At 30.5% G+C, this 24,868-nt stretch overlaps 2 protein-coding genes across 2 annotated transcripts; one reads left to right on the forward strand and one right to left on the reverse strand.

Annotated features, from left to right (window-relative positions):
• Positions 1–697: 697 nt before the first annotated feature.
• LOC148203082 (uncharacterized) lies at positions 698–5,201 on the reverse strand (the record flags this gene model as incomplete). The annotated part of the gene is made up of 8 exons (XM_088109725.1): positions 698–924; positions 1,000–1,110; positions 1,201–1,242; positions 1,341–1,556; positions 2,778–2,837; positions 2,937–2,993; positions 4,250–4,318; positions 4,968–5,201. Coding segments are annotated over 8 exons (843 nt in total), but the record flags the coding sequence as incomplete, so codon positions are not given.
• A 16,084-nt stretch (positions 5,202–21,285) lies between these two features.
• LOC148203083 (protein RKD4-like) lies at positions 21,286–22,974 on the forward strand. The gene is made up of 3 exons (XM_088110666.1): positions 21,286–21,467; positions 21,653–22,178; positions 22,537–22,974. The coding sequence occupies exons 1-3, from the start codon at positions 21,370–21,372 to the stop codon at positions 22,699–22,701; spliced, it is 789 nt and encodes a 262-aa protein (XP_087966792.1). The 5' UTR covers positions 21,286–21,369; the 3' UTR covers positions 22,702–22,974.
• The last annotated feature ends 1,894 nt before the right edge of the window (positions 22,975–24,868 follow it).

Genomic DNA, 24,868 nt, shown 5'->3' on the forward strand with positions numbered 1-24,868 from the left:
AATTTATAAGTTGGTAGTTATTTAATTGATCTTAAAAAAACACTTAATCTACAAAACATTTTGTATAAGGTGACATGATATCATGTGTCCAAATTATGTAACATTTCTTTCTTAAGTTATTACTTAAGCAAAACTCTAACAATATGGTCCAAAGTAGAATAACTTTATATTGCAAGATCAAAATAATAAACAAAATGAAAAACCAAGAGCTTAATTCAGTAATCATATTGTGGAGTGGATCTAATTTTGTTAGATCATATTCTCTTTACTCACTACAAAATCTGTATTTTTATCGGAGTTTTTTTTAAATATTACCAGCGGTTTTAACCCCCGCAAATCATATTTCCCGCGGTTGGAAAAATCGGTGGGAAAACGTCCGTCGCCAAGCAAGTACCGGCGGTTCTAGAAAAACCGCCGGTATTAGCGGGGGTTCTCAAGAACCGTCGGAATTTCCAGGGGTTATGCAGAAACCGCCGGAATTAGTGGGGGTTTGATGAAAACCGCCGGGAATTGCGGGGCTACTCAAAAACCGCCGGAACTAGCTGGGGTTATCTCAAAACCGCCGCTATTTTTGATGGTTTAGTTTACCGGGGTCTTAAAACCGCCGGGAATTTGATTAGTTCAATTTTTTTTTATTGTAATAAAATTAGATTATAATAAAAATGATTTTATTGACAAAACAAACAATAAATTAATATGAACTAAAATTTAATAGTATTGTATAAAATAAACTACATTGTTCAACCTAATATCATTCATACAACTAATTGTTCATACATAAAAATTAAAAAGAAAGAGGTTCATTACATATGTTCAATATAGATGTTCAATACTAAAAGTATGACTCATAAAAGTATTCAATAACAATATCTAATGTTTTTCTTCATTACATCCATTGTTTGGCCCACTCCCTTGATCAGATACCTACAATATAATATAATAGTTAGTCGATAATATATTTAATAAAAAAATCATACAAATAAATTTAACAATTATTACCGATGATCTTTGAAATATTGCAAATTGTGAAGGCAATGGACCTTGATGATTTTGCAACAAAAGTGTCATGATTGCCTTCATTTCATTGACTTGTGATGTCAATGAAGATACCTATAACAGATAAATTTATTTAAAAAGTTAGAAATATGATACCTAAAAGGTTAATCTTAAAAGGAACAAACCAAGTAAATATTCATTAACCTGAGATTCTAATTTAACATTAGAAGAAGTCAATGAAGATACCTATAACAGAAAAATTTATTTAAAAAGTGAGAAATATGATACCTAACATGTTAATTTTAAAAGGAACAAACCAAATAAATATTTAAATATTCATTAACCTGAGATTGTAATTCAACATTAGAAGGAGTAGATGAAGAAGATCCAATATGAGATCGGGCATGGACTCCAAAGACTTTAGATGGGCAAGGACCCAAACCTAGACCGCGAACACGTCCACAATGCTCTTGGCTTCCTAAAACATGAGCCAATGAATCTAAACTTGATATTTCTTTTGATTGAGACGATGTTGTAGATTCATATGTTTGAATTTTTTCCTACATACAACGTAATCAATGATTCCAACATTAAAAACATTGCATTTATATAAAGAGACAAACTATTGAGTTGGCAACAATATACTTATATTTAAACTTAAGATGTCTGCAAAAACAATAGCAAGAATTGCCAATCAATAATTATATCACTAAAGAAATTATGACAATCCAAAGAAAGAATCTATTTTAGTATTTCCATGTTTATTGATTGTATTTTTTTCGCCTTCTGTATTGATTATTGCAGATTGAATTTGAGCCAGAATATTTGGTGGAGTTTGATAATCCAGATATTGATGAGAAGGAACCAATTCCACTTCGGGATGCACTTGAGAAGATGAAACCATTCTTGATGGCATATGAGGGGATCCAAAGTCAGGAAGAGTGGGAGGTATATTTTGTTGTTAATCTTATCCATTATCCTTGCCTTATATGCCTTAGGATTCTAACCATAACACTAATTGCAAATGTTTCGGGGCACAAGTTTTGATACTGATGTTTGTTGTTGATATATGCAGCTTTCATGTACCAACTAATAAAAGTTAATGCTAGAAACTATAGAATTGTGATGCTAATTTATTTTAGGTCACTAATTTAAGGCAGGTATGATATCATCATGCTTGCAAGAAGTTACTTTTTCCATTCATGAATGATCCAAGTGATATCCATCTAGGTGAAGCAAGAAGGGTGTTAAGAGGTACTTTGAGCTATGGAATAAATTATGTCAAGAAGACTGAAGCAATGTATGTTGGCATTTGTGATACTGATTGGGCTAGATGCATGAATAGTATGAAAAACACTTCACATATATTCTTTCACTCGGCTTAGGTATATTTTCACGTCTACAAAAAGCAGCAAGTTGTATCTCATACTTCTAGAATAGTTGGATATATTTCAACTAGCTTGGCAACCCAACAAGCAATTGCAATTATTTGAAGAGAATACTTGAAGATTTTGGTGAAAATAAGATGTTCTAACTATTGGCTGTGATGACAAAACTACCAGCTTGTCATTCCAATTTCTTAACAACATTTGAAGAAGGAACTTCAGATTTTAAAGAAAGAATATTTTAGGAGAATATTTGAGTGAAATTACATGATAGGAAGTTGCAACACACTCAACCTAGGGACATATGAGCAGAATAATACACAACAAAAAGAAATACAAGTAATTTACAAGAACATTTTTCAAAAATGAGGACAAAGTCGGCATTTTTTGTATTACCACTTGAGAATTTTGTAGCAGAACAGTCTCCAAATCTTGTAACACAGCTAATAGGACTCCCTGGTACACAAGAAGTGAATAAAAAAATGTTGTTATACAATTGATTATGAATTTTTAGATCATCAAAATAAATTAGAATATATAAAAGAATACACTTACTAAAAAGAATGAAATTGATCTCCCAACATAAGTTACACCACTGCTATCTCTACTGTGCTAAAAAAATTCAAAAAATATGAAAAGTTATAATGCTGATTGAACAAAGCAAAGAGAATTAAAAGAATGAACTAAATAATTTAACGAAGGTCAACTTTTTCTTTAACTTTTTAACTAAGTAAATTATACCATTATCCATAGACTATTCCTTTCTTAGTTTTAACTAAGAAAAGTTCATCCCAAGCAGCACATAAATTATTTAGACAGAGATAACACCAAGGCATACATTTTACTCTTCAATGCACACATAAATAAATTGAAGGCAGTGATAGCTAAACCCAATATGATGTGGAATCAGCTTCATGTTTCGATCTACTATTCTATCTAAATAAACATGTCTCTGGAAGATCGAAAGAGACGTTCCTTCAACACTATCTTTTAAACCATTCATTTCCTTCTACCTTTTAATTTCTTCTTTTGGGTTTTCCTGCTAACCACTGCAGCATATAACAATTCAAATCAAGATCTTGGTTTCAAACTAACGGGCTTCTGCATAAAATTTAATGCATCATAAATTATGCATCATAAAATTTAATCCAAGGCCAAAATGCATTTTCATGTTGCCTTCAATCACAAATCTGATTTTTCTTTTGCTTCTATTTGGAAGTTGAAACACAAAACGAACTTGCGTTTTGACTTTTGAGGGGGCCAAAAGTCTTTCTCTTTTCTCTTAATTGCTTTCTCTACAAACAAAACGTTGCACATGTTAAAGGAAGATACACATTCTACTGAATCACATATTGCTATAGATCATATATTCAAGAGCATTTCACCTAAATTATCTTCATATTTATAAGAGACTTCATGGCCATGCAATTCCCAAGTGTATATTTTGAGAAAATGATCTCTCTAGTGGAAGATTTGGTGTACCAGAAAATTATTTTAAACTTTAAGTTTGTCTTCCCACTATCAAACCTCAACCTTTTTACCAAACATTTAAGGTTCCTTCTAAAACTGTAATAAAAGACTGTTGTTAAATGGAACGCGATTAAAAGGAAAAAATAACAGAATATGAATAATGAAAAATACAACATAAATTTCTCATACTTGCTTCAAAGTGCGTTGAATCCAATAAATACTGCTAATTATTTTATATCAAAATTATAACTATTTCAAGTAAAAAAGGTTGAACACATGGTAAGGCATCAGAAGCACATAAAGTTATGTGCAGGTGGCTTAAAGTCTTTGATGAACTTCATACATAGTCATTACCACATCACTCACCGTGACATGAACAATATCAATAGAAGAGATACCTGGTGCTCAGGAATAGAACTATCGTATGGAATGTCAATGCGACTCTGTAACCTCAGCAAGCACTCCTCCTGAGAATTCAAGATACAGCACTGAGAATTTGTCATCCATAATTATAAACAATATTTAATAGAAAAAAGAAGCACAGAGTGGCATATTATTTTCATCTCAGAAGGTATAAATCACAAGCAAACATTTGTTATTTGGTAAATGGAAGATGTTCCAATACAAATTTTTGCTCAATATGTTTCTATAGCTCGTATTAATGCCAAAGCTTAGAACAAGGGAAACGAACAAAGCCAAGCAACCAAATATAACCACAGTGAAGAGTGGGCTTTGCTTTAATCATTATGCTAGCCACTTGAATAGCCACTTGCATAGTTTTAATCATACTGTCACCCACCAGCTTGCTTTATTCACCATTCCCCGCTATTTCTGCACCTAAACAGTTGAACTCAACTTCACACCAGATGAAAAGAGATACAACAATATCTGCACTTTCCAGTATACATAAACAAGCAATAACGCATTTCACGAATGCTAGATCTACGAGAAGATTATCCTAAACAACTTACCAAGCTATTGATCCATAACAAAAAAACACAAAAATTAAACCAGAACACATGGATTTGTAATTTTTCGTGAATGGGATCGAAGTGGTTTGTAAGTAGATGACTTCGAAAACCTAAACTAGAGAGCCAAGATCGAACACAGTCTTACCTTGACGGTCAGTGCGGGAGCACGCCAGAGTACCTCGAACTCGCTCAACCCACAGATGCCTCGACGCCTCCACCTTGATGCTCCACCTCGCAGGAGAAGACGAACACGAAACCAAACAAGAAGAGAAGACGAACACAAAGCCAATCCAAAGAAGACGAATACAAAGCCAAGCAGGAGAAGATTGTGGTGCAGGGTAGGGTTTGGGGAAATTTTTATGAAGACGGGAAGAAGGTTTTAGAGTTCGAAAGTATACCCCAAATTAGAATAGTTCCTAAAATGAATGACCGAAGACAGTGAGAAGGAATATTCGTTCGTAAGTATTATAAAATTAAAAAAAATCATATTTTAGGGACGGTTTTATTAAAACCGCCGGCATTATTCGGGGTTTCTAAAACTGCCAGAAAATAACCCCTCCTAAAATTAATTATTTTTGTAGTGACTTTTATTTTAGCACAAGAATATGTATGCTTTAATAAAATTTTATTTAAATTTTAATTTCTTAAATTTTGAAAAATATTTGTCTTTTCGCGAGTTGAACTATAAATTTTGTGTTAAGCCTGCACATTTTAACATGGTGTGTTATAAAACTTAAATTTTAAAGTCGTGAATTGATTCTTGTATTAAAAATACCCTAAAACAATAAAATTGATATATTAGGAAAACCAATATCATACTTAAATATAATACAACTTAATAAGTTAATTAAAAAAAAAACTTACAATGGATGAATAATTCCAATGTTAGATTTTGCAAAAGAACTCGACCAATTAGATATAGTTAATGTAAGAATTATTTTAAAATTATAATTATAATGTATGATTATCTAGTTGGTTAAACATGCACAAGTACAACCACCACATATTATTCTTAGGGTCAAATGGTTGTGGTCTATAGATTGAAAGATCATCTTATAAAACGATTACCTCTAATACGGATCAATCTAAGACAAAGTATTATTATTATTATTAATTTGGTCATAATTGAAACCTCATTAATTCAAAGTTCATTCTGAAGTTTATAAATACAGGTGAAATAAAGAGATAAGTGATAACATTTCATACACATTAACTATTTGAATAGTTTAATCTTAAATGACTTTGACATAGTATATAAGGTGAGGTAAAGAGATAGATGGTGACATTTAATACATATTAAGTCTATAATATATATCAGTTAAAGAGATAGGTAAGGTAAAGAGATAGGTAAGGTAAAGAGATAGGTGATGACATTTAATACACATTAACTGTTGAATAGTTGAATCTTTAGTGACTTTGATATAGTATATAAATGTAGGTGAGGTAAAAAGATATGTGATGACATTTAATATGCATTAACTGCTTAAATAGTCAAATCTTTACTTACTTTTGCCTAGTGCTATAAAAACGGGTTACCCGGCCCGACTCATCACGGGTTGGTCACTTAATCAGACAACCCAACATGACTCATTTATTAGCGAGCCGAAAAAAATTCAAATCTGGCCCACCTCACCATGAGTTTGGTGGGTTAAACGGGTTGGCTCACTTAATTGCAATTTTTTTTAAAATTCAAACAAATTAAAACGTTTTGTAATTCAAATTTAAATAATTTCACTCTAAAATAATGTTAGTCCAAAGACAATTAAAAAAAAATTAACATACAACTCAAATATAATCCAAAAGCAAACCCACAAAGCGAATAAATAAGTTTATAATATTGATAATTTTTGTGTCACTTATCCATTTATAAGATTAGAGTCTTGAATGGATAAATTTATAATATTTTGTTCTCTTGAAAGATCTTTTTCTTTATTCCCATTTACAATATAATAAAAAAAATGTTAACTAGAGCTGTCAAAACGAGTCACCCGACCTGACCCAACCCGGTCCACCACGGGCTAGTCACTTAGTGAGCCAACCCAACTCGGCTCATTTATTAGCGAGTCAGAAAAAATCGAACCCAGCTCGGCCCACCACGAGTTGGTGGGTAAACGGGTTATTGGCTTACTAGCTCACTTAATTACAATTTTTTTAAAATAAAAAAAAAGTTACAAATTTTCTATAATTCAAATCTAAACAAATTTCACTCCCAAATTTCACTCCCATCATGGGTGTTTAATTAATTTTGAAAATAAGGAACTTAAATAATTTTTTCAAGCAAAAACAAAATAATAAATATTTTTTTATAAAATTAAAATTAAATTTTAATAAAGTCAAATTAGGTAGGTGGGTAGGTGGGTTGGTGGGCCAACTCGGCCCACCACGGGTTCAACCCGCATGAGCCGGATTTAAATGAGTCGGGTTGAAATCTGACTCCAATAAAAAAAAATACAATTTTTTCAAACCCAACCCAGCTCAAACCCATGGTGGGTCGGGTTGGCCCGCTGGTTGTGATCCATTTTGACAACTCTAATGTTAACTGATAATATTGAAACACAAAATAATAAATAATTAAATTAAACTAAGTGGGTTGGTGAGTCAACCTGGCTCACCACAGGTTCAAGCTGAGTGAACAAGGTTGAAAATTGACTCGTATAAAAAAAATTATTTTTTTGAAACCCAACACAACTCGAACCCGTGATGGGCTAAGTTGGCTCACCGATTCTAACCCATTTTAACAACACTTCTTTTGCCTAGTTTATAAATATAGGGGATCTAAAGATAGGTGATGACATTTAATATGCATTAAGTGTTTGAATAATTGAATCTTTAGTGACTTTGAGTAGTCTATAAATATATATGAGGTAAAGAGGTAAGCAATAACATTTAATGCGCATTAACTGCTTAAATGGTCGAATCTTTACTCACTTTGGCATAATCTATAAATATAGGTGGGGTGAAGAAGTAGGTGATGACATTTAACATGCATTAACTATGATTTAGTTTATAAATAGATGTGAGATAAAAAGATAGATAATGATATTTAATACGCATTAAGTGCTTAAATAGTCAAATTTTTACGGACTTTAGTATAATCTACAAGAGCACTGTTACAATGACACGCCCACATGGCAAAAACACTCAAATGACACATTACTATTCAATTTTTCCTTTCAAAATTACCCTTTCATCCTTAATAAATGTTTAAAAAAAGTGGAACCGAGTGTATATGAATGTTTTTTTAATGGTATGTGTCAAAGTAAAATTTTCCAATTTATAAATATAAGTGAGGTAAAATGATATGTAAAGACATTTAATATTTATTAACTATTTGAATAATCTAATGTTTGCTATAATTAGCATGAGAATATCTTTTACATATATAAGTAAACAACAAACTAAGACATAAGAATAAATACTTAAACCTTCGACAACACATGAAACAATAAACCTTTGATTAAACTTTTGACCTAGACAATATACCCGAAAAAAATATATTTAACTATAATCTCAAATTAAAATATTTAATTATGCCATAAACTTTACGTATTGATCGTATAGGCGTCCTATGAGGCAATATTAACTAACAGTTAAACTAATTTAGATATGAATTGGTGGATTTGATAATGAGGTGCGTGATTTGTGGGAATTGGATGGGTCTGCAAAAGCTGCGTGATTTACGGAAAAAGGTGGGTCCAGCAGCAAAAAACACTTTAGTTTTGTTTATGCTGAAGAATAAAAAAGCCTCTTACATTTTCTTCTACCTCTGAACTATATATCTTCATTGTTGGTTTGTAGGTTCATGTTTTCTCCCTTCCTTTTCCAGTCTTTATGCCATCTTCTATTTTTCGTTTCTTTACATTTTAGATCAGACAATCCATATGGTAGACTGCTTCATCCCGAAACAACTTTAAGATATAACAATACCTTGTCGTTTTCTTAAATTTTCGAATACGAAATCCATTTTTTTTTAAGTTTTAAATCACATAATTGTAAGAATCAAAAACACATTTCAGAATATTTATTCTTCCAATATTATGGATTATATGGTTCGGTTTGTGGTTACTGTGGGTCATTATTTTGGATAACTTATTTAAAAGTGTGTAATAATCTTTTAGATTATGTAAATTAGAAATATCTATAATTGATTTAGTTGTAATTTTCTTTAATAGAATTCTAAAGGTTGATAAGTATTGCGTTGTGTACAAATGATGAGATTAGATATTATAAGAAAATTTTTAAATAGTAATTAATTTTTAGAGACTAATAATTAATTATTAAAGTGTTTAATTTAGACACTTGTATATAAACTAAAACTTATTTGTATCTAAAATAATAAAAAATTATAATTAATGACCGATGATAATTTAAATTGGTCACTAGCATTAGTTATTAAGATTTTTGGTTATTAAAAAAATTAGTAAACAAATCTATCACTAATTAATATATTAACCAATTAGATATTAGTTATTGGACTTTAATTATTGGAAAAACCGAAATTTATTAACCTTTAAGCTTCAGTTTTCTTAATAATGGAAGTTGTCAGAACCAGTAAAATCCACGCACGTATTGTTAGTGGAATTCACGTGTCAAGAGGGAGGCTCGACACTCAGATGACGGACGTCAGGTGTCAAGCGAAGGGGATCCGGAAATCAGTTAGTGGAAAACAGGTGTCAACAGATGAGGGGACGTTCGTTTTGAAGTGTGAAGCAAAACTTGGATTTTCAGAAAATCTACCCCACTCTCTACATGCACCCTCTTTTCAAAATTTCTGAAGAATCACATTCTCTCCTCCTTCTCTCTACATCTTCTTCATCTTCTCTCTGAGAAAACACTCATTTTCTCTTCTCCGATCACTGTTCCGGCACCATAGAAGCACTTCCAACGTCAAGAGCTTCCAGATAAACCGTTCGGTTTGTGAAGCTGGGCTGGTAAGTCCTTCTCTTCGCTCTGTCGTTTGTTTTCCTAAACATGCAAACCCAGTTTTGGGTTCGTGTGTTGGTCACCATTCTTAAAATGAGTGGTTCTGATAGTGTCGGGTTGTCACTTGGTGTAGTTTGAATTGTCGAGCGTTGACGGTAGAAGAACCTGTAGTGGTGAAATTGTATTTCTGCGTTTGGGAACGTTCGGTCACGCTCAGAGGTAAGAGAAGCTTATTTAATTTAATTTGTATGCTGTTGTAATGTATAAACGTTCGTTAGTTGAATGAATGAATTGGATGCATGATGATTGATAGGATTTTAGTATATGAACATTCGTTTATTCAATAAGTGTAAATGAAATATGACTGAGTGATGTTATGATGTATGAAATATATGAAATCTCTATGTTTGGAGGGTATGAAATGTGAATGTATAAAGTTGTGAAACTATATGTAATAAATGAGTTGGAATATAAATGATCCTGATATGATTTCCCCTAAGAAAGTGTACGTTCGTTACTGAACGGTCCTTGACCGTTCGGTTTTATAGTGAATTTGGTTAGTAGTGGATTCTTTCATTTGGAAGAATCCTAGTTGAGGAACGAGCATCTACACTTCGAATTACTGTGCTTGAGCGTTCGGACCAAGCATAGTTTGTCTTGATATCCTACTATAAAATATTTTAGTTATTCCTAAATACTACTTCAATAGTATCTTGGCATAATTATCCAGCTTCTTTTATATCAGTTAGTAGCACCTGGTCTTATACCAAGTGTTCGTCCTAAGCAAGTGTTTGGTCTTACACAGGCACTGTCCTATCTCCTTAACGAATTTCCTTATATGAGCGTTCGTTCAAGCCCTCTAGGGTTCGCTCACTATAGTGTTCAGTCTTTGACTGTCACTTGGATTCTTGATACTAAACTCAATTAAACTAAGTATTCACAAGCGTTCGTTTTCTTCATATGAGACAATCCTAAGTATTATTTTTCGTGCATTGAAATATTCTTATTCATGGGTTTCACTCTGGAGTTCTCGTTCTTGGTCTGGTCTTTTGATGTTCAGATGGAGTACTCAAGAGTCGGTTCATCTAAATTGACTTAGCGTTGAAATTTACGTTCGTTCCATTCGTTTCTTGGAATATATTATTGTGCTCGCTATCTTATTAAAAACCGATGTCAACCCTTGGTCTTAATCTATTCTCAAATTTGAAGATCTCTCGGTCTCGCTCTATGTGTTCGGCCTAGTTTTAAGTTTGGGTCGAACGTTCGTTATTTGTAATTATCATGAATCTTTGTTTGAGGTGATTAAATGAGATGTTTATTAATGAAAGATGAAGAAAATGTGATATGGAAATGTTGTGGTTTATGGACGAGCGTTCAGGGGAGGAACGACTCATGTATGAATATTGGAATTGGTAAAGTATGACTGTGGGAATTGCTAAGCTGGCTGTTCATCTGATGTTCCGTGGGTACTCGTCTTCACGTAGAGGAGGGTAGGCCATGTGTGGGAACGCAGGAGGTCCTAGTCCTTAGGGGTACTTTGGATAGATAGGACTAACCTCGGGTGGCAGCCGATGAGAGTATTACAGTTACTACATCACCCGGGTGCACGAACGCTTGTAGCTACACAGATTTCATACAGTCCGGACAGTCAGTCTAGTAATAGGCCTTGCTTGAAACGTATGTTGAAATGTATTTGATGTGTTTGAATATGCGAAATGTATGTGTATACTTGAATTAAATTACATAAGCTTACCTGTGTTTTCCTGTGTTGTCTCGTTTTGTACGTCCGTCCTTGTCGTTCAATGATCATCCATGTGGCTGTGAGCAGAAGGAGACGAGCTGCTGGAAGAGGCGCTAGAAGAAGAAAATTTGGTAGAAGTAGAAGTGAAGACCGAACAATAGGACGTTCGGTCAGTAGTTTAGTATTGATGTAAGGTGGTCACTTTTCCTTTTGAGTTTATTTGACTGCTCGGTAATTCCTTTTGTAAACCGTTCGGTCATGTTTGCTGATTTTGCATAGTTTAATCGTGTAACTCTTTTGTAAAGGCCGTTCGCCAAGATCGTACGCTCTTGTAAATTTTAAGACTGATCTGAATTATGATTAATTGTAATTATTCTATCATATAGTTTATACTGTATTGGAATGTTACAAAAGTTTAATACTTTGAGGTTAGTGACAATTTTGAAATTTTCTTAAATCTTATAGGTCTCCGTTCCTTTAAAATCAAAGCATATTGTTTAGGTCTTAATTTCCCAGTAACCGAAACTTCACGTTTAAATAAAATATTTAAGCTAAAAATGATAATTTTGAGATTTTCACAAATTTATAGGTTTTAATTTTTTTAAAACCAAAATATATAGATTATATAGATGTCAGTTTCCTAGCTACCAAAGTCTAAAAGTTCACAAAATTTTAAAAAAGGATCACTGTGTTTTTATAAAACTAAAACATATAAATCGATTTCAAAAGCTAAAACTACATTAGTGTTTGTAAAAGTATTTCATATGCAAAAATTGTCTATTGAGAAAAACAAGAAAGTAATACATATATTTTGGTAAATTGAAAGATATGGATATTGTAGGTGTTTCTAGAATAAATTACAACTAATTATTAATAGTATTCACAAACATGATTGTCTCTTCTTATTATAAGAAAAATTGATTAAGAAAAGTGGAGGATGAATTTATAAGGTTGGGTATTAAAATTATAATCATTGACGAATACACTAATTATTCATATGTCAACACATTAATAATTAATGAAAATTTATGTTTAATGATATTCAGTGAAGCTTTAAAACATTTTATTTATTTTGAAATAGTACAATAAAAAATAAGTTTATATATTCAAGATGAAAAATATGTCATAAAATCAAATTGCAACATATCTAATAAACTGGTTGGAGCATAACATGTATATTTAATGACATAAATGAGATGATAGTTCAGGAATATTACTAATATTTTTTTATGCACTATAATTGAATTAAATTTGTGTTTAATTAGGGGTAGGCAAAATAAGATGTGTAAAATTGAATTAAAAATTAGTTTAAACTAAATTGAACTATTTTTTATTATATTAAACTGCATTGAATTAGAATTTGTTTTTTATTTTGACACAACATAATTTTGAGACAGGTCAAAATAAGTTAAAGGTCAAGATGGGTCAAGTGAGATCGAAAGTCGAGACAGATTGACTTGATTCGAGTTTCGAAACGGGTTAGGCTGTAGGCTGAACCAAAGGTTGAGACAAGTCGTGCAGGACCAAAGCTTGAGATAGGCTTGATCGGGAGAAAGGTTGAAATAGATCAAGTTTACCAAAATGTTGAGACCAGGTTCATGTCAAAATTTGGCTGAATTCGGTGAAGATGTCCACAATCGAAACTTGATTGAGTCGATCTTTCGGCCGAGTTAATCCCAACTAAAAAATTGGCTAGAACAGCCACGGTCGAAACTTAGTTGAGACGTGTTGACCGAATTCAATCACACTCAAAAACTCATTCGAGTTGGTCCGGACTGAAATTCAATCGAGTCGATCCCGACTATTTTTCACACATTCAAGTCAATCCCAACCAAAATTTGACTAAGTTTGTTTTGACCAAAAATTGGTCAAATTCAATCGAGTCGATAATAGTCAAAACTCAATCGAGTTTGTCCTTACCAAAATTCAACTAAGTTAGTTCTAATCAAAGTTTGGTCGAGTCAATAACAATCAAATTAAACTACAAGTTTAAAAACTCTCAAATAAGAAAAAAATATATAAAAATGAAATAGTTTTAAGTTAATATAGATAATTAAATTAATTTTAAAATTTTAACTTTTTAAAATTAAACTATAAAATAACACAATTCAAATTTTAATTTATATATTTCAATTTTTTATATAATGTAGTACAATTAATTAATAGCTTAGTATACTTCGATTACTAATTACATTATTTCAATAATAACAAATCCATGATGCATTTTCAGATAGATTGTTTTGGAAACTGCCTAGAATATTATCCAAAGTAATCTACAATGTATTCAACATGTTATTAATAGACAAACAACAAATAAGATAAAAAAGAGGAGACCAATAAAGAAAATAACTCACATAAGTCAATTTTTGTCAATCAATAATAATAATAAATAAAGTAAAAAATCAATAGTACATAAAGTCAAAGGTCATCAAATTGATAAAATGGTGCGAGTATTATGTGAATAAGAAAAGAATGATTTTTTTTTCCTATTTAAATAATGAAAGGATATTTTACTAAAGGAAATATTGTGAAATTCTCTAAAGAAAATAAAATACCTGACAACTTATTTTAATCATAGAATACATTGTAATAGTATTTTAAGTTTAAAAATTAAAAATAAATTATTATTTTAAATTATTAAGTGATTTTTTTTTCTGAGTCTCAAAATACCACCAACGTTTACTAAATGTACCACCACATTCATAGGGTGTACAAAGAAATGATAGGTGCAGAAAGAAGGTGCCCTCGTTAATATGGAGAGGGCCCATCATTCTTCATGTTTGCTGTGTTTTGAGTCCATAAACCAAAGACGTGTCCATTCAATCAGTACGAGAAAATGGTAGAACGAAAACACTCTTTTTATTAATTTTCTTCTTCTTCTCAAATGATTATTTAAAGATGTTGAATAATTTTCTTTATATCATAATACGAATATGTTATAATATATTTTTTATTTATTTTAAATAAGAAATTATTCCATTCCAAAATACATTGATAGTTTGAAACCGCCATTATCATTGTTTGTTTATGTCCACATTTCTGACTACGGGTAAAACTGTGCTTTTATAAGCAACATTAAAATATTTTAGGCTTCGTGTACATGGATTAATTAAATTTTTTTATCTTTGGTTTAAGAAGTGGAAATGTGAAAGTAAATTAGAAAATAAAATAGTGAAAGTTTAAATTGTTTATATTAAATAAAAAATTATTGAAAAGTTATTCTTTTTTTCAATCAATTCTCCTTATTCAAAAATGGAAAAAGGTAAGAAATATTATTTTTTTATCCAAATATTTTCTAATCAACAAACTCTACAAGTATTTTTTATATATTGAAATAATTTCAAATTTTTTCAAAATTTCTATTTATTGGATAAATGTTTCAAATAAATCATTCTATTATTCGTTATCTTACTTAGTTTCTATTAATGTAAAATTGATTCAATTGCACTATTTCAATTTCAATAAATAACATTAAGATTGCAGTCACATGACATGCTGACTTTGCAAATCTTAACCATGTGGCACATCCAGAGTATTAGTGATGTGGATTTTATAATTTTGAAATGAAAGAAATTTGGAATTTGATTAAATTCCTAATCTGCAGAAATCCCTAATTAAAAGGGGTGTGTGAGGTGTTGGAAGTTGTTCTTCTTCGATGCGGGTGCCTGAGTGGTGAATGTACTTCTTCTTCTTTGAAGAGGATGTCCAAGGACCATTCATGTGGGTGGCGTAAGGAAAACCCTAGTATTTGTTTTCGTGGTGGTAGAGGTTCTAGGTGTTTAAATGATTCACCGATTTGCCATTATGGACAAAAATATGTGTTGAGAACTATGAAGACTACGAAGAATCGAGACAAACAATTTTAGAGTTGTTCTAAGTATAAGGTAAGATACTTTAAACCTATGTATTTTGTGTTTCTGTTTCTGAGAAAAGACTATTGTCGTTGATTGTTTTGTCTATAGAATGATACTGAAGACGTTGGTTGCAACTACTTCAGATGGTCCACTAATGTTGGGTTTGAGGAAAGGGGTACCTACTTCAAGTGTGAAGGAAAGAATGATACCATGTTGAATAGTGAAGAAAGGGAGACTGGTAGGAAACTGATACTTAATTTGGAGAAATCTGTCTTGATTGTTCAAAAGTGGATGAAGGTGTTGATATGGGTGGTTTCTGTTTTATGTGTAATAAACATAATTTTAATTTCAACGTTGATGAGAATTGGATGATGTGTTCTACCTTTGTTGTACCTTTGTTCTGTTTTAATGAATTGAAAACTTGTTTTGGACTTGTGGATCTTGTTATCTAATTTAACTTTAATCTGAACAGATGGCATGGAAAATACATCCAAAAAATGTTGCTTCTTAGCAAAATACGTTCCTAAATCCCATTTGTAATCAACCATAGTTTTTGGTATGGAAAATGTATCGAACTTCCCATAACTCTCTTCCTCATCGTGCTCTTCATCATGTTTTGCTGCACAGATTTCCAATCATCATCGGACAAACCTCTATTATGATCACTACTTATGTCATCATTCTCACTATTTGACATCTGAGTCCATGGTGGTCTACCATATTATTTGAAACACTTTGCACATAAACTTCCACATTACCACACTAATCTCTGTCTCCTAACTCCTCTTCTATATCACAATCAACATTTATATTAACTAGCCTTTCCATACACTAAATATTAACATCAACATTGCCATCATCACCACTCGAACTCCAATTTCCAACATCAAATTCCTCCTCCACAATTGATGTACGTTCATAATCACCCACAAATTGTGTATCACCAATATCTCCTTCACAAGAAGCCACCTCAACCTATGTTTCAATTTGACCTTCAACGACAATATCATCTTTACCTCTTTCTTCTAACACAACAACATTTTCTTCATAGTCACCTACCTCACCCTATCTTTCACTCTTACCTTTATCAGCACTATCACATTCACCTCTCTGACCTTCAATGTTAGGCACCTCAAATTGTTTTCACTCTTATGTTCACATTGACCATCACCTATACGTACACTCTGATCACATTCAGGCAACACACCTTCAACTTCTACTTTAGGTGTATTATTAAGAACATATTCTAGCAAATGTATCACCTCATGTTCTGGCACTGTGTGAACCACAAATAGATGAACCTGACCATTTAGTCTAGCTAACCATGTGCATGACTCTAATGTCATCACATAGAGGCTCCAACCTGTTATCTAAGATAAAACCCCCTCCTACACAGTACCACAATTCTTTAAACCCATCATATCCCATCCTTTTGACTAGACTTACTATAAGGAAGTAGCTCCACATGTTTGGGTCAAAAGATAACGTTGAAGTTTTCCCCTCATACTTTAGTTTCCCATCATTTAAGAACTTTCCTACGTTATGGAAAACAACTTCAAAATCATCCTCCATGACATACACAACTATAAAAATATTTTTAACCTGTAAAATAATAATATAACTTCAACAACACTTTAAACATGAAAGACCATATTGCAATGAACAAGGAAACATAATTCAACATGGAACATTGTGGGACAACCCCGATATTGACGTTTGCAAAATGGAAAAAGCATAAAACGATAAAATCATCAAACGATAAACTCAAAACCGCATTGACTAACCTTCCACACGAGATTGATCTTGAAGAACTTCGTGATTCCAGTGAACAACGTCTAATAGATGACGCTAAAATCCTCCAACGAAACCCTAATCATCTTGATCGACAACTAATTTGATTGTAAAAATCTCAATTTTTGGAACGAAAATAAAAAACCCACTCAAACCCTACTTTTGCTAATTTCCCTAAGTTATCCCTGATTTAGCACAACACATTTTATTTTAATTTAATTTCACCTTTTTAAATCTTAAAATAATTAAATTTCAGGTAATGGTACCTAATTCTGCCACATGGTTAAGATTTGCAAAGTTAGCATGTAACGTTATTGCAATCTTAACGCCGTTTACTAAAATTAACAACAAAAGTGCAATTGAATTAATTTTACATGAATAGGGACCTAATTAAGATAACGAATAATAAAAAAATTTATTTGAGATGTTTCTGCATAAATAGGAACTTCGAAAATGATTAAATCTTTTTCTATCCAAATATTTTCTAATCAACAAACTCTACAAGTATTTTCTATATATCGAAATAACTTCAATCTTTTTTGTTGCAGAATAGATATAGTTCAAGAGAAAAATTTACGGTAATTTTTCTTAATTTAGTTTTCTACTCATATAATTATGATTGTTTCATTCCATATGATTATTTGGGATAACACTAGTGTTTTTTTCGTTCATAATAATTTACAAAAAGTAATAATATTATAATGTATAAGGAGGTTAAATGTCTCAATTTTTTCTAAATATTTTTCTATGTTGTCATACTCTACCATCACCTTATATACGATAGGAGGTGCATCTTTATATTCTTAGAGTTACTAAAAGATTTTTCAAATAATTCATATTAGATATTATGTTAAATTTAACAGTTGAGTTATGCTAACATAAAAAAAAATCATCAATCATTTTTCATCACAATAAAATTTGTTAAAATAAAAAGAAAAAAATGAATACAAAATATGGATAGACACCAAACCAAATTCATACTGAAATTACATTTTACAGATCAAAGAAATATAATTAAATATATGAAAGTAAAATATTAAACCATTTATAATGGTTTTTATAAAATAAAAATCAAATTAGTTAACTTATCAACACAATAACTTTTTAGAAAAAAACGAGAAACTTTAACTGTATATTTTTACAAAAATGCAAGCATTAATATTATCTTCTTCTATGATTTCAAGGAACTACTCATTGATCCAAGAAATCATAACAAACTAAAATATAATCACTCTTCAACAAAAGTCTCTCCTCCCTCCAAACTTGCTTTAAAGCATAAATGTCTCGTATAAAACTCAACATAAATATAAGTCTGCACCCATAAAATAAATGAGAAACAACTAACATATTCATTTCGAATTCATCCAAAAATATAAGCACAAACAATCTATAATTAGTAGATGGAACTTATCATATTATGGTTTTAAACAATTAAAGACAATATTACTCATATATTTCTTAGATTTATTTTTAGTTATGGATAAACTCCTTAATTTGAAAAGCAACAAAGTAAAACCAATTGGATCCTGAAGTCTACTATTGTTTCTCATCCCTAAATCACCTAGATAACATAACCACTTTAGTCACTTTTTAAAAAGAACTATTATTTTTATAAACTGAACAACCAAATCTAAAAAAAAATGTAAATAATAAAAAGCTCTTTTCAATAATTCTCACGATTGTGAAACAAATAGAGGAAAGACTCAACATTATTCTCACGGACAAAAAAAACACAAAATATATAATCACTTTCTTTTTGAACATTTAAATCAATAGATAAACTGTGATACACTAATTTCTAAAGAACTAAAGTTTTAGTTAATGACAAAACATCGAATCAAATCAAATTATCCACACATTTCAGACCCAAAAAAATAATTTATTTTTTAAAATTTTGATAAAATACATCAATATTATTTAAAATTCCATTAAGTATATCTTCATCCCTATTAACTATTAAAAAAGCAATCATAAAAATTGACAACAAACGAAATTTTTTTTTCAAACGAACTGATTTAACAACATAATATAACCTTAGATTTTGCTAGTAAAGTGTTTTGATTTTTGAAATAGATGAAATAATTTATTTTTGTGTAATATAGCCTAGGTAAGAGTACCGTGGTAAAAATAAAACACACATATTTTTCGGTGATTACATATTATTAATTATTCTTTTCCCAATTAGAGCATTGCAATAAAAACTTATTAAATAAAATATTGCCCCAAAAATATTTATAATCTCTAATAGAAAACAGTAGATTAAATAAGTACCGAAGTACTCCTTTAATTCCATTTTATGTTATGTTAAAGGTTTTCTTAGTATTAAAAACAATAATAAGTTATCCAGTGAATATATTTTTTACTAAAATATTCTTACTTGTTTTTCTATTTTATTTTTTATACATCTTTCGCATTAAAATAAACCATGATTACATATCTCTACCGACACATCTATCTGGATATGATTTTATGAATAATTAAGATACTAAATACTGTTGCTTTAAATATTTCGCTCTTGTTATATAACTAAGTATACTAATTTATGTTGTTCTCTGCATTTATATATATACTAAATATTGTTATATTAATGGTATATTAATTTTTTTAATAAGTTTTAAAATATTAAAATCAGTATTCACTAATTTATTTTGAAGACAACATAGAGATAATATTAAAAGCTCAGCGGAAAATGACATTTTAATAATTTATATTAGTCTTAATGTTCAAATGACAATTCATTTAAAATATATAAGAAAACTTAAATAACTTGAATATCCATTTTATTTATTATACTAAGTTAAGAAAGCTTGTTTATCAACCTGTCACTAAATTAAGTGAACATGTTGAGATTTTGAGTTTAGCCTGATCTGTTTTAATTAAGACAAAAATTGAAAAAATAACTGAGAATTAATTTTTTTATTACATGTTTTGAAGTATAAATATGTTATATTATTATAATTCAAATCAGTTAAGTTGTAACTATTAATAATAATTAAATAATTTAATATATAAATAATAATTTTTAATTTATTGATCTCAAAATATTAATTAATTATTTAAAGACTTAAAATATTATTATAATTAAATATATTTAAAAAAATATATATTTATTTTAAAAGTATAGAATAAAAAATTAAAATTAAAAGGAAAAAAACTGACAAGGTGATGAAGTGGACCAAAAGTTATTCCAAATTTCGAAATTTTGAAATTTTTGAAAATAACCTTAAATGAATTTTGAAATTTATTGAATAAAAAATTCAACACATTTGTTAAAAGATTTTTTTTAACAGATTTCAAAACCATTGAAATTTTGTTCGAAAGCTTCGATAAAATTCAAAATTCATTGAAGAAGGATATTTTTAAAATACGATGATGAAGAAAGAAATATGAGGTGATATAAGAAGAAACACTATATTTGGTGTGTAAAAATACATTAAGAAAATTTCATACACCAATGTGTTAGAAATAAATTCGTTTAAAAGATGAAAATATCATTTTTAAACTTAAAACATTAAGATCTTTAAAGCAATGTGAAACTTGTAATTGACATCAAATTCTTTTTAATTTGTATTTTTTTTTCTCACCCTTCTATACCCTAAGTCAGTGGAAGAATATGGTCACTGCACCACACAACTTTTTTTTTTATGCGTATGCGCTTGGTTTTATTTTATTTTATAATAGTTTCCATGCGTTACTTTAGAAACAGCTATGAACATAGCATCATTTCCTAAAACACTAAACGATGACAAAACACGTATGGAAAAACACGCTTTTACAACTCCTCATACACGTACAGACAAAACAACAATCACAAATCTTCCCACCACTAACATTCTTACTTCCATTACATGATAACAAATATGCCTTTCTTTGTTTTTTTTCTTGCTAATTAATTATCAATTTCTTAAGAAGATTATCACTAACGAGATTATTAATTTGTGATTAAAATGAGATAAACATGCAGATGTAGGGTATGAGTGAGATTGGATGAATAAAGGTGGTTGTGATGACTTGTTTAATTAGTAATTAAGGTTAATGCAAATTCAAATGAATATGAATATGATTATGATGTATCTAAAGTACGTTCAATGTCTCTAAAATTGAACGAAGTTGGTCTGAAAATTGTAACCCCCTCTTTTCCCAAACCACACATTACCTCACATTTATAAATACTGTCTTTTTTCCGCATTCTCCTTAGTCTCTCCAAACCCATTCGCATTCTCCTCTTTCTCTCCGATATGGAATTTGCCTCCGAACATGATTTCCCCAATTTTGAAACCATTCCTCATACCTTCAGCTCATGCTTTTTCTCTGCTCAACTATACCCCACAGACAAGTAAGCTACTCTTTCTTCACTGTCTTTTGCTTAGTATTATTCCTATGGAACAGTTTCTCGTGACTTTCGAGGTTGATTGCAACTTTCTTTCTTTTATTTTGTCTTATACGATAAACAGTACTATATTGTTTTTTTTTGTTCGTGTGTCTGGATGAGTGGTATTTTAATGGTGTGTGTGACTTCAGACCGATGGAGGTTTCGCTTTCACCATTAGAGGGTTTTTCCGGTCACGATTGGACACAGCAGTTGCCGTATTCAAGTAAGCAACTTTGTTTGAATGAGTTCCCAGATTTGGAAAACCTGGACCTCGATTTTAGCCTCCCACCGCTGGGTGAAGATTTGGAGGAGGTGGACCAGAAGCCCTTGAACATTATTGTTGTTCCCGAAGAGGGTAATAGCGGTCGCGAGAAGGGTTTTGGGGATGCTTTATTGGCGATTGAAAATGGGTCTGCGATTTGTGTGAAGAAAGAGGAGGTGCAGAATATCGAGCAGATGACAGTGCCTAGTGCTAGTAGTGGCAGTAAGAAGAAGAAGCCATGTGCTTTGGAATTTGAGGAGATAAAGAAGCATTTTGATGTTCCCATTAATGAAGCTGCGAAGCAAATGAATGTGGGGTTAACCATGTTGAAGAGAAGGTGCAGGGAGCTTAACATCATGAGGTGGCCCCATAGGAAACTCAAGAGCTTGCAATTACTCATCGAGAATGTTAAGGTAATGTACCCAGACATGCTTGTCATGTCCTATGTATGAGTATATCTCTAACATTTAATGAGCATCGACTGAAACAACATTCTCTTTTTATTACCTTATTTCCCGTGTCTTAATTACTCAACCAGTAAATTATTTTGCTTTTATATATTCGCTGAGAAATCCTGAGTTTACAATTGTAGCAGTTGGACCCCACGCGGAATCATAATTAAGAACTTTGTAGTTTGTACTGTTTTGCAATAGTTTGTGCCCCATAAAAGGGCAGTGAAGGTGACAAGAAAACCAACGTGAAAACTCATTAACCACTGATTTTATTACTTTTCTGTGGTCAATGGTTGAAAGTGGTTGGTATGTGGTGCAGGAATTGGGTTTGGCAGACGAGGTTCCCATGTTGGAGAAGCATAAAAGGTTGTTGGAAAAATTACCAGGACTGGAATTATGTGCAAAAGCCAAGAAGCTGAGGCAAGCTTGTTTCAAAGCTAATTACAAGAGGAGAAGGTTTATGGGTATGACACTCCAAGCTTGACCTTCATGGTTATGCCAGGAATTCGTGGATGAACGTGAAAGGAATAGGAGTATATAGAGATTTGAAACATTACATAAAATAGGATGTTGGAGGACTCTACTAGGTAACATAGGTTCATATTGTGAATTAGGAAACTGATTTGACTTCACAACTCATGTAGTTCCTGACCTCTTTACCTCATGTCTTTTAATACTTACAATCTTACTTTTGGAACCTATATCATATGAGTTGCTATTGTGAAGTATTATTGTCCATTAATTCTTGCTATTATTATATGCTTTATTCTTCTGCAACTACCCAGAAACTGCTTAAAACGATTAACTGATTTATCTTCCCAAAATAACTGAGCCACGACTGCTTTAATTAACCAAGTTTAATGTAATTTTTTAACCTCTTTTATGATCCTCTGCAAAAATGTCTGCTTTTAGGAGAGTATCTTATTTCTTAATCTACAAAATTTATGTTTAAAGACAAAATCTTAATCATTTATCAAACTTGTTTAAAATTGGTTTCAGACATTAGGGATAAAATTGTTGGCTGAATTTAGGTGATTTTTTCTGAAGAAAATCTAACTCTTTTTGTTAAAAGAACTTTATTTAGGACAAAAATATTGAGTAGAACTTAATTTTACAACTTCAATACTCATTAAAGTGCTCATAAATTAGTTGTGATATGTTTTACTCCGATCTACATTGATATGATCTAATGCTAACACTTAAAAAGATCATTAAAAAGATCTTAATAATTTCTTTCCAGACCTATTTTTCAAACAACGTGCTCAATGTGTTAGATAAAATGTATATGATATATACGTAACATACATAGATTTATGATTTACTCTTTTTCTTCTTTAGGTTTTACAAAAAAATTAATAAAAAGATGAAGCACTGTTAATTTTTTTATAAAATGTATGATATACGTAGTATATTTAGATTTATTTTTTTACTTATTTTGCCTTTAATCTTTTACATAAAAATAAAACTAAATAAAAGATAAAACACTGTAAATTTTTTATAATATATATTTGTAAATCATTGAGCATGTGAATATAAACGAGTGATTAATATTATTACATGAAAGCCTTGAAGGTAAAATTGTTTTAGGAACTCATTTTTTTTCTTCTAAGAAGCATTTTCCTATAGTATGGAAATTATCACTAAAATGTTAAGGTTATGAAAAAAAGTTTTAAAGTTGATTTGATGAGTTTAGAAAAGGGGTGTATATATAGTTGTGGAAGGGTTTGTGTAGAAGAAAATGTGACAAGAGTACAAGAGTGGTTTTAATTTCATGTGAGTTGTTTAGCATAGGCAGGCATAAATGTGTGGTCAGTTACTGCATGATGGTTCTCTATTTTGATACATTTGAATGTGATTTTTTTGTTTGATAGTTATGATGTTGGATGAAGATGTATTTTGTTGGGACTTGGGAATTATTATAGTGTATCACATGTCATTTGCTCTAAATGCTTGTACCTTATAAACAATCAACTCTTCGTTTTAAAATCAAACCTATATATATATGGAATATTGCCTCAAACAAACAAATTAAAATTTGGTGTTTAGGACTCTCAAATTTATCAGGTCTAATAACAAATTTATAATACAAATAAACTACATCATAAAGTATCTGCGTATTTTTTATGTTTCTTGGTTAAATTTCCTCTATTTTAAAAATAAAAATAACTTATTCAGTACATAAATCTGAGAAATGTATTAATCAGAATTTAATTATATTGCACAAAAAGAGGCAAACTATTTCAGTTTTTTTTTTTTACTTTATATTATTAGTTAACCGATTATTTTACTTTATATATTAATAATGTTATGTAAAAAAAATACATTAATCATGTTGGATAATGTAACATCCTTAAAATTTCAATAAACAAATATATTTACACTTTAACTTGTTAGATAACCTTGACATACACATGTATGTTTCAAAATTATGATAAAGTAAAACATATTAATAGTATAATTTTTTTTAAAAGATAACGGATTGTTTATTCCAAAATCTATAAATACTTCTAATAGAATTAATACCGTCTCCAAGATTCTAATATAGTTTTAAAGTTATTAACCGCATCTGTATTTAATACTCACATATTTAATATACGATCATTATAGAGGAGAAATCCAACACAACAAACCAACAAAACACCGATGAATTA

Source organism: Vigna umbellata, chromosome 3, assembly GCF_029865625.1.
Source record: "Vigna umbellata cultivar VRB3 chromosome 3, Vumbellata_1.0, whole genome shotgun sequence".
Classification (NCBI taxonomy): Eukaryota; Viridiplantae; Streptophyta; class Magnoliopsida; order Fabales; family Fabaceae; genus Vigna; species Vigna umbellata.